The sequence below is a fragment of the Mus pahari genome, chromosome 1, assembly GCF_900095145.1.
Source record: "Mus pahari chromosome 1, PAHARI_EIJ_v1.1, whole genome shotgun sequence".
Lineage (NCBI taxonomy): Eukaryota > Metazoa > Chordata > Mammalia > Rodentia > Muridae > Mus > Mus pahari.
The window spans coordinates 143,640,202-143,654,702 of NC_034590.1; the positions used below are offsets into that span (position 1 = coordinate 143,640,202).

General features: G+C 40.8%; 1 protein-coding gene across 8 annotated transcripts in view; it reads right to left on the minus strand.

Moving 5' to 3' along the window:
• Positions 1–10,352: 10,352 nt before the first annotated feature.
• Sgms1 (sphingomyelin synthase 1) overlaps positions 10,353–14,501 on the minus strand; it is a 257,314-nt gene continuing 253,165 nt past the window's right edge. For 4 of the 8 annotated variants that reach the window (XM_029537492.1, XM_029537483.1, XM_029537493.1 and 1 more), the window contains 2 exons: positions 12,791–12,957; positions 10,356–12,112 (listed from right to left, as the gene is read on the minus strand). In XM_029537492.1, coding sequence (XP_029393352.1) covers positions 11,933–12,112; positions 12,791–12,957 — 347 coding nt within the window. In that variant the 3' untranslated portion in view covers positions 10,356–11,932. Of the gene's footprint in view, positions 12,113–12,790; positions 12,958–14,501 lie in introns of all 8 variants that reach the window. The other 4 variants (XM_029537494.1, XM_029537497.1, XM_029537501.1 and 1 more) reach the window with 2 other exon arrangements.

Here is a 14,501-nt window from a genome sequence, read left to right on the forward strand (position 1 = left end):
AGCATCTATAAACAAGACAAATATCCCACAAATGTTGGAAGCAACATGTAGGTGGGATTGATAATATCTGTGTAGCTTTGAGTATTATTCCCGGTGAGTTACATCAGTTAAGTAACTTCTTCCCTAGAAAAACTCTGCTAAAGCAATCTCTAAGGAATCCCTTGTTCCTTTCCTATAACCTGCTTTCTGTGCTGTTCAAGAAATGGAGAGGAAAGCCCTTTGTTAGTGTCAAGAAGGGATATAGGATGGAATGGAAAGGCAATAGGAACAGATCAGGCACATACAGCTGACAACAGACAGGCCAGAAACACACTACAGACAGACAGAAAACACAGGGAGGAAAAATAAAGAATTCAATTTTAAGCTGGCTCTTTGGTCAAAGTATTCCAAGAGGAAACTTGTCTTCATTCCTTAATGAGATATTAATGCATATCGGCACCCACTGAAAGGTATCTTTAATACATTAACCAACACAAACAGTAAGTCTTAATTCAAAAGATAAAAGTATGGACAAGTTTTGCATTTTAGTTGAGGAGTCTGTGGAGATGACCCAGCCTCTGCTGGGAACGGTGCATGAGTCTAACGCAGACTGTTCTCTGTATGGCAAGGCCTGAGGAGTCAGGTCCCCACGTAACGAGGACCTGTGGGAATATTGCTGCAGAATCCCCTGGCCTTTCCCGGAGGATTGTTGGTTCACCTTTGCCTTGTGTTTGCATCTTTGACTTTGCTATTGAAAGTCTTTACTTTCACTTTGTCTTTTACAGATGTTTCCTGAGAAACCGAAAAAGGAAGCTTGGACTGCGACTTGTTCTTGTTTTTCTCTGAAGATTGTGGGTGGGGATCAGATCACTCCTCCTGTTTGTTAATGAAGGTGAGTCAACTCAAGGCCCTGGGCTGGGAACATCAGCTAACATCTGGATGTTTTCTTCTGATGGGAACTTAGTTCTGACAACAATTTGCCCACCAAGTTATTACAAACAACAGCTAGTTGGTTATCAAAAAGTTAGGGTGGTCTTGATGGATCACTGCTTCCAAGACTTAATGGGAACGTTCAGAGGTGAGCCAAGCAAGAATGAGGAAGTGACTCAAGTTACTAATTTGTTGAGAGCCCTGGGCTTTAGAGGAATTAGATCTCCTGATTAGGATATGGGGAGATGCTAGGTGCCAATAATTAAATCAGAATTTCCTGGCTATATCATCTATCACCTCTGTATACTGTAACCACAATTACTACCAACCATGTCACTTGGTTACGAACCTATGTACTGGGTTAGATATTATTAACTGCTTGCTGAAGCTATGGTTCCTCTTTCTTGATACAGTTCATGGTTAGCAGGAAACCACAGAGACCGGGGAGGAGAAGGAAGGGGGAAATCACTGTGTGCACATTATTGGTAAATGCAGGGAGTTCTTAAAAGAGACTGTACATAAGAAAGTGGGAAAATGGATGTAAAATGTTTTTAGCTGTGAAGAAGCAGGTCTATAAATAAAGACGGCCTGAACGGTCTCATTGACAGGGTGTATGAGCAGCACTTCTTGGTCCAAGTCTTCTTTGTCTTCTTCTACACGTCCTCCTTCGGGTTTTGAACCCTGCCAGGGCTGGACTCTGGCAGATTTGCCTATTGATATTGAGGGAGAAGTGAACCAGCTCCTTTATCTAAACTAATTGCTAAAGAGAAACATAAATGATTGATCTGCAGAAAACAAGTAGAATAAAATAATGGTAGGGACTCTATATGGGTATACAGGCTTTCAAGTATAAAACTTGATAAGATATAACAAAATGGAATGAGCCAAACTTTGTTCAGAAAAGTTCCTCATTTTTGTCTAAGAGAAGTAACGGACTTCCTAAGGGCAGGGGAAATCCACCATTTCTTCTGGTTTTCAGTAACGATTCAACACAGAACAACTTGCATTTTGGCGATAGTTTTGCTGTCCCAGACGTATGGCAAGCTCAATGTTCTATTCTTGCCATGTGTGAAAATGATATTTCAGAAACCTCCTTGTCTCCTTTTCACTTTTGTTTGGATTTGGGCTTGGACGAATGTTCACAGCACGTGGGGGCTGTGTGTGCTGAACACACCGACATTTTCTCTTCTGAAGAAAGAATGCTTTCTACCCCTACCCTCAACCTCTCCCACCCCTGTTCACCATGTCTCAACCACCTCTGCTGTTGTTGGGCACAATGTCTTGTAGGACAAGGACTTCTGGATGTATTCCTCCCTTCAGTTGTTCCTCCTCCTCCTCCTCCTTCTCCCCCTCCTCCTCCCACACTTGCATCTCTCTGTTCTTAAGATTCCAGGCCCCAGAAGCCTCAGAGGAAACTCTGACATCCACTTGCCCGAGGATTCAGAGCTGCTGTTTTTAAGTGGCACTAGGAAAGAGCTCAGTGTGTTAGCACAGGGAAGTGCTTGAGGTTCCCATGTCAGTGCCACTTCCAAAGGACCTGCAGCAGCAGCCCAAGTGGGAGAGACTCCCTTTTAAGCCATTCTAGTACTTGTTCATCCATAAAACCTGTGGATCGAGAGGGTTAGCAGATGCCTATAAACCCAGCTGGTGTGGAATCCAGGAGGCTCATGGAACTGGTTATAGTGTTGTCTGCTAATCTACCTGTTATGAATAGAAATTGTATGTTGTGACATACTTTATCCAACTCTGTCCCTTCTAAGTTCTCTCTCACAGCTGATTGCCAGACAGAAGTCAAAAGGCTTCCTTGTACAGATCAGTGAGCACACTTCCCACAGACCTGGCAATGATGTGGCTATGGTCTCTTGAAACTCAAAGTCAATGGTTAAACAAACATCTTAGTAGCGAGATCATGCTTCATCCAAATGATGTATTATTATTATTATTATTATTATTATTATTATTATTATTATTGTTATTACTATTGTTAAATATTCTAATGCAGTTTGTTTCTTGTATTTAATTAGACCATGTGCAATGTAGCTGAGGTATGCTTAGTTATTCTGACTAAGATGGGCAAAGAGTATCCAGACAGCTGAGTACTTACAGAACTAATAAATATGAACCTCTTTGTATAGGAGAGTCCTTTAGAAGACCAACTCACCTTTGTTTTATATATGTGAATCTACTGTACTATATTTATGCCTCCATCATTGTAAAAAACATTGGAGGACTCCAACTTTCATTGTATCTTTTGAGAGATAGCTTTTTTCTTCACTATTTCAAGAATATATGTTGGGTTTTTTTTTTAGATTTTTATTTTAAAAATTAAATTATCAAATCTACCCCACCTAACTTAGGATTACTATTGCTGTGATGAAACACCATAACCAAAAGCAACTTGGGAAGAGCAGGGATTATTTGGCTTCCTTGTTGCTGTTCATCATCAAAGGCAGTCGGAACAGGAACTCAAGCTGGGCCAGAATCTGCAGGCAGCAGCTGAGACAGAGGCCTTGGAGGATCACCAATTACTGGCTCATTTGTTAAGGTTTCCTCAGCCTGCTTTCATAAATAACCCAGGATCACCAGGCCAGGGATGGCACCACCCACAACGGGCTGGGCCTTTCCACATTCAATGTTAATTAAGAAAATGCCCTACAAGCTTGCCTACAGCCGGATCTTGTGTATTTTCTCAGTTGACATTCCCTCCTTTCAGATGACTTTAGCTCATGTCAGGTTGACATAAAACTAGCCATCACATCTTCCCATTCGCTCTCCACTAGTTTCCTCCTCTATCTTCCTCCATTGTTCTTCCATTCCAACTTCAGGAGCCATCAAACATCAATAGACTCTGAGCAAGGGATGGGACTTCATGATTCCTTTGTCCATTCTTGCTTGGACTTTATCTGGCTTGATCTGGTTCAGGTCTCATATATGCATCACGGCTGTGTGTTTGTTTGTACAGAAAACACTATTTCACTACAGCCATTCACTACCTCTTGCTTTTACAATATTTGCACCCTCTCTTTCACTATGATTCTTGAGCATTGCAATGGGTATGATACAGATGTCCTTTTTAGGGCTGAGCACACCTCACTCCTCTTGTTTTCTGAATGTACTGGTTATGGGTCTCTGTATTGCAAAAAAGGAGCTTCTCTGATGACAGATGAGCGATACAGTAATCTATGGGTATAGAGATAACTACTTAGGGGCATTTTACTAACATCTTCACGTAGCAAGTAGTCAGTTCTCCTTCAGAGTCTACACTTTTTTTAGCCACAGATTCTCAGTTAGCAGTATTAGGCATGAATGTCATCTTGTGACATGGGCCTCAAAACCAATCAGAAAATGATCAGTTACATTCATGCCACTGTTGCACTGGTGGGCATATTTTACCAGTCCAGTCATAGCTGAAGCTCTTAGGGTTCACAGCTGGATAAGACTTGATTGATCTTCTCCTCCGAGAGCATGCGTACTATAAAAGCTAGCCAGCAGGGATGAAATGTCCAGGTCATAACTAGTTTTATTGATCCCTTTTCTGTGACACAAGTATGCAGTATATTCAGTAACAAAGTATGAACGGCCCATGACGTTCTGGAGGGAAACCAAGGACAGTGGTAATAACCTGTGATGTTTGGGGGCAGGGGTGTATGGAACCCTACTGACCAACAAATTGAAAGAGGTACCTACTCATACTTGGCACTGGAGTTCTTGATGACCTGTGGTGCCTAGTAGTAGGGCAACTGTTACCAGTTATAGGATAACTCTATTTAAACACACACACACACACACACACACACACACACACACACACACACACACACAGCTTCTGCATTGAGTTTTTTATATGCCTTTTTCATATGACTTTAGCTTTATCTCTCTCTCCATACTCCCTACTCTACTGTAGTATTATGTCTGGTTCTTCCTTCCAGCCTCGTACACCCAGAAATAAGGCTCAGATTCAGATATATTTATAAGTACCTTGGCCATAGAGCTAAGCTTTTCTCTTAGTAGGTCATAATTTAAATACTCCCATGTATTTTAATCTACATTCTGCCACGTGACTGATTACCTGCGCTCAGGTACCATGTGTCTGTCTAATTACATCTTCCAGGGCTGCATTCCTGCACCTGGCTCTATCCCAGAATTCTTTCTGCTGCTTCCTGGATGTTCACCTTCTTTTCTACCCTTTCCTGTAGGCCACAGGTTTTTAATTGACAGGTGATGCAACCAAACAATACACAAAATATTCTTTCTTCATTCTGCCCTGCCCTCCCGTTATCTAATGTTTCCTGCTCCAATATTCTGCTTTCCTCCTTTTAACCACCTATGTTCAATTCCCCATCCCTCACCATCCCTCACTATGATCTCTTCTTATGCTTCTGACTTCTCCTAGTACTCCAAATTAAGCATACACATTCAAAGCTAGAATCCATACATAAGGGAGAATATGCAGTTTCTTTCTGGGCCTGGGTTTACTACACTTAGATTATTTCTAGCTCCATCCATTTCCCTGAAACTTTCCTAATTTCATTACATCTGAATAAAGTTCCAGTGTGTATATCTTACATTTTTATGGTCCATGCATCCTTTGATGGACATCTAAGATGCTTCCATTCCTGACTCTTGTCAATAGAGCAGCAAGGATCGTGAATATATATATATATTCTGATATATATACTACTATATATATATATATATATATCAGAATCTATATCACTACTATATATATATATATATATATATCAGAATATATATATATATATATACTAATATATATATATATATTCTGATATATATACTACTGATATATATATATATATATATATATATATATATATATATATATATATATCAGTAAGATATAGAGTCCTTTGGTATATGTCCAGGAGTGGTCTAGCTGGATCATACATGTATTTCCAGGTTTTACAGGAACTTCCACATTGATTTCCATAGTGTCTGCAGCAGTGTGTATTCCCACCAACAATGAATAAGTGTTCTCCTTCCCCACATCCATGCCTGCAGGTTGTCATTTATTTACTTATTTTGATCTCAGACGTTCTGATTGGGGTATGAGGAAATCTCAAACTAATTTTAATTTGCATTCTCCTGAAGGCTATGGATATTGAATACTACAAAAAACCCCTCATATATATATATATATATATATATATATAATGTGCGTGTGTGTGTGTGTGTGTGTGTGTGTGTGTGTGTGTGTGTATGTGATGAACTGCATTAATGGGTCACAGCACTAGGAAGGGGGAGAACCATTGTCCTAGACTATGACCGGTCTAATTTTCACACCTGTGTCACTTCCTACTCATGATCTTCTGGACATCTGAGTTGACAGTTGGAACACAAAGTAGACTCTGATAGTCACTTGCAGTTCTTCAACTATTGTTTAGCAGGCAAGTTTGTGGGCTCAGTCATTAACAATACTTTATAGATAACCACTTATTGTCTACAAAAGAAATCACCAGTGTCTCTTTTCTACAGTGTGAAAGTGTGGGAGTCATACACATTCCCATCTTTACAGAGAGAAAATGTTGGACCAAATAGAGAACAACTTTTATTGGACGCACCACAAAACAAAACAGAAATCACAGGTCCAACCACCACACCATAATATGTATAAATGTGTCTAGAATAATGACCAAGTTCTGCCTTCAGGAAGGTAGCTGCAGCAACTCTGATGGATTGCTAGAGGTGGAACAGAAACCAGTGTCAGCATAGGAAATGCCTGGGGCCCTTCATCCTATGCCAGATCCCTCTAGCCTTCCCATCTGACTTGAGACAAAACACTGGAGTGCCAAGTGGTAGATTAGAGGGCTTAATATTTACTTGTGAAATTCAAGCTTGGGAACACAGCCCACACCCATCATGAGACAACGAGGAAGCTCAGTCAAGATCGACATCCAAAATAGGAGTATATAAAAAAAAACTACAGGGCTTCTGGCATCTATAGTTGCAAGCCTTAATTGCAATACTGATGAACAAATATATTAAAACTAAATTCCTATTTTCCAACCTAATATGTCTATTAGCAAAAACATTTACAAAGTTTGCTAAAAGGCACGAATACCCTGAAGACGGAACACACAAATCAAGACTAAAACTGAGAGTCAAGGGCCAGAGAGACAGTTCTGTAATTAAGAATACTTGCTGATCTTACAGAGGTCCTGGGTGCAGTTCCTGGCACTCACATGTTGGCTGACAACCATCCACAATTCTAATTACTGGGGATCTGATGCCCTCTGCTCACTGCTAAGGACATCAGGCACTCATGTGGTACACATACATACATTCAGGCAAAATATTCATATACATGAAAGAATATTTTTTTAAAGAAAGAGACTCAAGAAACACACACAAGCACACAGGAATATCTAGAGAACTTTAAGTCTATGGAGGACACAACTGGACAAAGTCAGGCAAAGAAGAGGGGAGTCCAATAAGCAGAAAGATGGAAACTTAAGGGCCACAGGAAATCATGAGTGTTGTAACAGAAACAAAGAATGTGACGTGCTGATTAATGGGACAGACACTGCTGAAGACTAAGTAAGCTTGATATTTATGTGAAATGCAAAAGGAGAGAGAGAAAAAAAAGAGAGAACATTCTAAAACCTTACTGAACTCCAGGTTCAACATATCACCTAGGTATGTCCTATTCAAACTGCAGATAGCAAAGACAATTTTTAAAGAAGCAAGTGGAAAGACTCAACTACAGAGAAACAAGAATGACAGCAGACCTCTTTTGAGAAGCCATGTAAACAAAATGTGGGCTATAAAAAAATCAGCAAGGTATCCTTGGAAGGTAAAGGGGAAGTAAAACATTCAGAGCCAAAGCTAAAGGTGTTCACCACCAGCTAACCGGATCTGCAAGCTAAGTGAAGATGGAGCTCAGAAACTAGCCAGGCATGGCTGCACACCTTTAATTCCTGCACTTAGAAGGCAGAGGTAGGTGGATCTCTGTCCCGCCTGCTCTCCAGTTCCAGGATAGCAAGGACAACATAGAGAAACACTGTCTCAAAAACAAAAAAACAACCAAAAAACAAAATCCAAACCAACCAAACAAAAAAACAAAACACAAAACAAAAACCTTGTATCTTCATAAAGCACACCAGTACATAAAGATGAACACAATCTTTGGTTTTTCTGATTCTTCATTTTATACTTCTTAATTCTTTTTTTTTTTCTGCTTTTTTTCTTTTCTTTTTTTTTTTAGATTAATTTATTTACTTTATGTAAGTACACTGTAGCTGTCTTCAGACACTCCAGAAGAGGGCATCATATCTCATTACGGATGGTTGTGAGCCACCATGTGGTCGCACAATTTGAACTCAGGAAGAACAGTCAGTGTGCCCTTAACCACTGAACCATCTCACCAGCACTACCTCTTAATTCTTAATTGAACTAAAAGATAACTGCTTGCTTAAAGGAATACTGGTAATGATTCTCGTTTTATGTGGTTCTAAGCAAGTTTGTGAAACATCAAACTGATCCAACCTGGTATGTGCTTCAGACAGAAATAAAACACATTATTTGTAGGAAACTGGTGAAATTCCCTTGCGCCTCCTGGTGCTTATCTCCTGTGACACAGGCCACTTTAACAGTCACTGAATTTACTCTGACCCCCATAGACAGAGGTTTCTCCCACTGCTGATTGATTACATTCAGTAATTGCTTACAGCACTGCCTGGGACTCCTCTTCCGACCTATGTGCCTCTGGTCTTAGTCACTGATTGGTATACTCATAAAATGGGGACAGTTGTGGTTATATGAGGGTTACCAAGATAACACATGTAGCATCTTAACTCACAAGTAAAATAACTGGTAGCAGTTTTCTAGGGCTTCAGCTCATCAAACAGGGCAGAAACTGCAGCTGGCTATCCTATCTTTATCTTGCACTGTTGCCTTCAGGATACAACACCGCTCTTCGCCCTCCGTGGGATTTGCAGCAGGTAGATGCAAATTAAGCCTGTTTGTAGATGAGAAATAGCACGTGCTCTCTCTCATTTGTGTTCCTAGATTTTGTAGTCACATAGAATCATGTATGTGTATAAAAATGAAAGAACTGTCTAGGAGAACAAAAGGCCTTAATAGAGGACACAGGGGTGTGCTGCTCAATAAACAGTATATACCTGTATAAACGGCACAAGGTAATTTCCTGGAACATACAAGTCAAATAAACGCCTAAGTATGCATTTTTAGCATAATCATTTTGTTTCATCAGGCATAATGGCGTACTCCTTTCTGTTATTTTGGAGGCTGGGGCTTGAAGCCTCCATAAGATACAGTTAGTACAAGGTCAGCGTGGAGCAACTTCAGACCCTATAGCAAAACAAAAATTACAAGAGAGGCCAGGGAAGGAAGCTGGCTGTGGTGGTGTGTACCTGTAACACCAGTGCTTGGAAATTGCAGGGAAGATGAATTAGGAGTTCAAGACCAACCTAGGTTACATGAAACCCTGGTCTTAGAAATGGGGGTGGGTAGGGCAGGGACACAGCTAATGGTATATTATTTCCAAGGGCCTGGCTCAAGCTTCGACCACAGCAGTTCTCAACCTGTGCAGAGACATCCTGTATGTCAGATATTAATGATTCATAACAGTAGCAAAATTACAATTATGAAGTAGCAACAAAATGATTTTCTGGTTGGGGTCACCACAGCACGAGGAACTGTATTAAAGGGTTGCAGTATTAAGAACCACTGCTTTACCACAACAAAAACATTTCTTCAGAATTCTTGGGGCCTGGGGGTAGGGGGAAGAGCCCGTTTCTAAGATGTGTTAGTAATTCATTTCGATATCCATCCTGCTTCCTTTTCAGTACATAGCATCTGGCTAACACCAACCCCATGAGAGGTGAGGATGGGCCAGGTGGGGCATTTGATAGGTTTGCTGTAAGACTTCATCACCTAGGCCTGGGAGGCACAGTCTTCAAACTCCCTGCTACTGACTTCATTCCTGCCTCTCCGGGGTTACCCTTTGACAAAGACAACAAGCCTCTTCTATTAAGCCCTTCCTTGCTTTAAATCAAAGATCAGTACCATCTTTATCTGTGAAGTTTGCTGAGCCATGAACTGTCCACATGGAGCACTGTAGGTCCTTTCAGACCCTCCCCACCCCTCCATCAGAAAGGCTACACTGTTTCCATTACAGAGAAAAAGTGAGCGATTTGGTTGAAAACTGGAGAATTCAGTTACTGGCAAACAGTGGTAACAGCTTGGTTTTCACTTATCTGTGGCTCCTTTTACATACTGGAAAACAAAAACATGCAGGGTTTTTGATAATTAAAATACATTTTAAAAGTCCTGCATGGAGAGGTAGATGACTAATAAAGACTTGGATCAAGCAAGCTCTAAAGAAATCCGAGGCTTCGCTTCCTACATTGATTTAACAGCTTCCTGACTTATGTGAAGATGAACACAATATGATAGCCACATACTTTCAGTATAAGTTTTTATTAAAAAGTGCATTTTGATTAATTTACGATTTAGGTAAGTTGTAAGATATCAGTATACTCTCTGGAATAATAACTTTACAAAGATTTAAAACAAACAAAAATTTAAAAGCCTTTTTATTTCCTTCACCATTATTGTTTTACAATACAAATATCACCTTGTGAGTACACACACACACACACACACACACACACACACTCATACATGCACGCGCACACTTGTGCACGTGCACACACAAAAAACCTACAGAAGGTAATCCTGCTGCACATAAAATACAGAATGGATATTATATTTATATTTATATATATATACTTCTTCGCTCTTAGAAAACTATTTTGTTCTCCACGTTGGCAAGTATAGAGTAGAATACTTCCCCAAACATTTGTATGTCAGGAGTAAAACTCAGAGTTACATGCAGTTTCTGCACAAATATATTTTAAAGAAATAGATCTTTTTTTGTGGTTGTTGTTCACCAACAAAACTGTCATGAGAGTATGGATAACTAATTTATAGCTTTCAAGTTTTAGGTAAGTGATCATTTTCGAAACTCTCTTTTTAAAAAGATATTCATGGCTGTTTTTTATGGAGCAGTTAAAACCAAACTCCCAAACAGATGGTATAGTCTGAGCGACACCTGTCAGGGCGGCCTCCTCACAATATGTGGATGGATGCATACTCTAATTCACACCCTCTATTCTTCAGTTCAAAACAATTTTAAAACCACTAGCAGTCTTCTGATTTCATTTAGCTATAAATGCAAAATTTAGTAGTGTATACATCCATTTATATTTTCATGGAATAAATAAAAACATTTAAGATTGCCTACCAACCGACCATACAATCAAGACAAGAAAGGCACTAGAAACATAGACAAATTTCTCTCCCAAGAAGCACTTTTAAATGTTAACTCTCTTTTCTGTGACATGTAAAAATCTTTAAATTTGGTTTTCATAACATCATTTTGAAAAATAAAGTTAGGAAATACTTAGAAAAATCACTTTATAACAGAATTTTTTTGCACTTTTTGATACACCATCTCTGCTGACTGTATAAAACCCCCAGTGACCAAACCTCTGCACCTATCGTCTTCATCCGAACATCAGTGCAATAGGCAGAGACACTCAGGACCCTTCATAGAGACATTTACTAGAAAATGGCTTACAGCCCTGTCTTTGGGGCAAGAGATATGAAAAGTATGTTTTCCCAAGAAAATAACACACTCTATTTCCAGATATGGCTGGAAAGGCCCGAGCTTAGGATACAGAAGCACACGGTGGTGCGGCTGAATGACAAAGGGACACGGTGGCTGCCCGTTATAGAAGCCCCAAGCTTAACAACAGGAAATGTCTACAGTGCATGATGTGGTAACTTTTCTTTATTGTTGTCCAACGCGGGTCCTTTGGAGAGAAAAAAAAAGATCACAGTGCTGAGCAGGTAACTCAATAGGTTAAGTCAAGGTAACTGTTGAGAGATAGCAGGGGAGGTGGTTACTTTATGGCATCTTCTCTCATGGAGTTCTTAGCACTTCGGACCGTTCTTCATTCCCTAGTCGGCAGAGCTCTTAGGTGTCGTTTACCAGCCGGCTATATTTAACTTGCCTACTAAGGTGGACTACTGGCCAGGGGAAGGGCCAATGGTAAGATCGAGGTACAATTCCTTGGACATTCTTTTCAAAGTACTGAAATGGCCTGTACCACCACACCCTGGCCAGGAGGTTCATCGGGGAGGCTTCCTTAAGCACCTAGGAAAGAAAAGAACATACGCGTTGGTTTGTTTGTTTGTTTGTTTTTAATCTGTCTTCCCTTTAAAATATTTCCCATGTTAAAATTCAAAGGATCCCAGACTTGCCCCACACCCACCCACCCACACCACCCTGCTTCACTCTGAGTTCATCACACTATTCCCTGGACACGTCAGATTCCAGCAGAGCAAGGGAAACTGAGACTCCCTCAATTTGTACCTATTAAATAGCTCAGTCAGCCCTTTTCTTCATTCTCCTTGGATCTTAACTTCCTGTGCTGCTATATAATATATATTTATAAATATTATAATAATAGAACATATATAAATATAATAAATAAAACATTTAATAACTTAAACGTAACTATGAAACTAGTGATAGGCTCATCATAACCAAAGGTTAGACACCAGCTTAGAGATGATTTTTTCACGGATACTGAGCATCTATGCTTCAGAAGAAAGCAGTATCTGTGTCAATTACATTAGTACTTTACACACTGGCTCTGCAGAGGAATGGTGTTATAAAAGCCAGCACCACCTCAGGTGGCTGCTCTGAAGAAAGAGGAACTGAAAAAGATTCACAGATTCCCAATCTTTCCAATACCTCTTACTCCGGCCGAAACCAGCAGCACCACGCCTGGGACAGGAGAAATGAAGATAAAGGGAAGGGGAGACTCACTTGCTGATTGGCCATTGTGTGATACCACCAGAAGAGTCTTGTGGTGATGTAGTAGGCCACCACCACGTCCACAGTGTAGTGGTCATGCGCTAAGAGAATACAGAAGATTCCAACGACGCTGAGGAGCCAGCAAATCCAGTGGTACCACCAGAGCCGCCGAGGAGAATCTTGAAAGAGGAAACATTTGCAATAGTCCCGGTCCTAAATACCACTTACCCAATACCACCAATACCACTCACCCACGCCTCTGCCATTCTGGAGGACCAACTATCTCACACCTTTCCTCCAGAAATTCCATTTTTGTGGGCCAGCAAACTAAAGGACTTTTTGTTTCTCTATAACTTGGGATAGAAGGAAATGGCTTTTAATGAAATATGACTAGCAACAGTAATTTATCTAGGGCTATAACTTGCTCCATATAAGCAGAAACGCAACATAAAAGGTGACTATGACCAAATATGCACAGGTTACTGCGTTGAGCTCCATCTGACACTTTTGTGTGTGCACGTACGGTGTGTGTATGCATGTCTGCATGAGCACAGACACTGATGTGTACAGCTGTGTGTATGCCTCACATGTAGGAGCCAGAGCTTGGTGACTGAGCTCTCTTGATCACACTACCTTATGTACTGAGGAAGGTCTTGACGTGAAACCACAGCTCACCGAGTCTGCTAGTCTAGCTACTCAGCTTGCTGCCGGGACCCCCATCAGCTCCACACCAGCTCTGGAACTACAAGGATGCTGCCATGCCTACCTGGTATTTCTGTGGGTGCTAAGGAGCTAAACACGCATTCCTAGCTTGGTACCTCAGGCACTTTATGCCCTGAGCTCTCTCCCTAGGCTCTGTCCAATGACCATTAAGTAAGTGTAACCTGAGGTTAGTATGTTATATAAATCCAACTCCTACTGTGCCACTGATTCTTTTTCTAAATGCATGTTTTTGAGACTATAATTTAGTTTCTCCCTTCTCTTTTCCCCCTCCAAACCCTCCCTCTTATACATCTCTTCCCACTGTTTCAGAATCACGGCCTCTTTTCTCACTGTTACTGATGCATTCATGTGCCTGTATATAACTGTATATTCTTAATTATAACCTGCTGAGTCTATATACAATTTCTTGTAAGGCTGATGGTTCGATGCTGGACAAGCTGTTGCTGTGCCCTTCCCTGGGGAGGGATGCCTCTTGTGTCCCCATCTTTACTTAGTTGTCTATAATTCTTTGTGCAGAGTTGGAACCTCAGGGTCTTTGTCCTATCCAGTTTGGCATGTTCCTTGGTGTTGTCCTTGTTCAGTTCATGTTTGTCCTATAAATGCTTAGACACGGACCATGCAGTTATAGTCCCTACAGCCACCAGCCTGCTTCCCAGGCTCCATAACTCCACACTCATCTGAAAGATGGTGAGATTTCTACTCCACATTCTCAATGCGTAGGGGTCTAGAGGGCCTGCGGTTTCAGACAAAGCTCTGAATGGATCTACTGTCCTCAATTCGGGCAAGAAGGTACTTCAGACTTTTACTGGATTCTCAAGAGATCCAACCGCCATTCATTCACTCAGGCTGGGCGCATCTACCTTTCCCTTGACAGGTCCTACTGGAGATGTCTCAATCAACAAAGGAAGTAAGCAAAGGCCTGCCTCTGTGGGGGGAACCCTTGCCAGAAGGGGAGATGGACAAAGAGACTATAACCACAGAGTTGCATATTATATAAAGG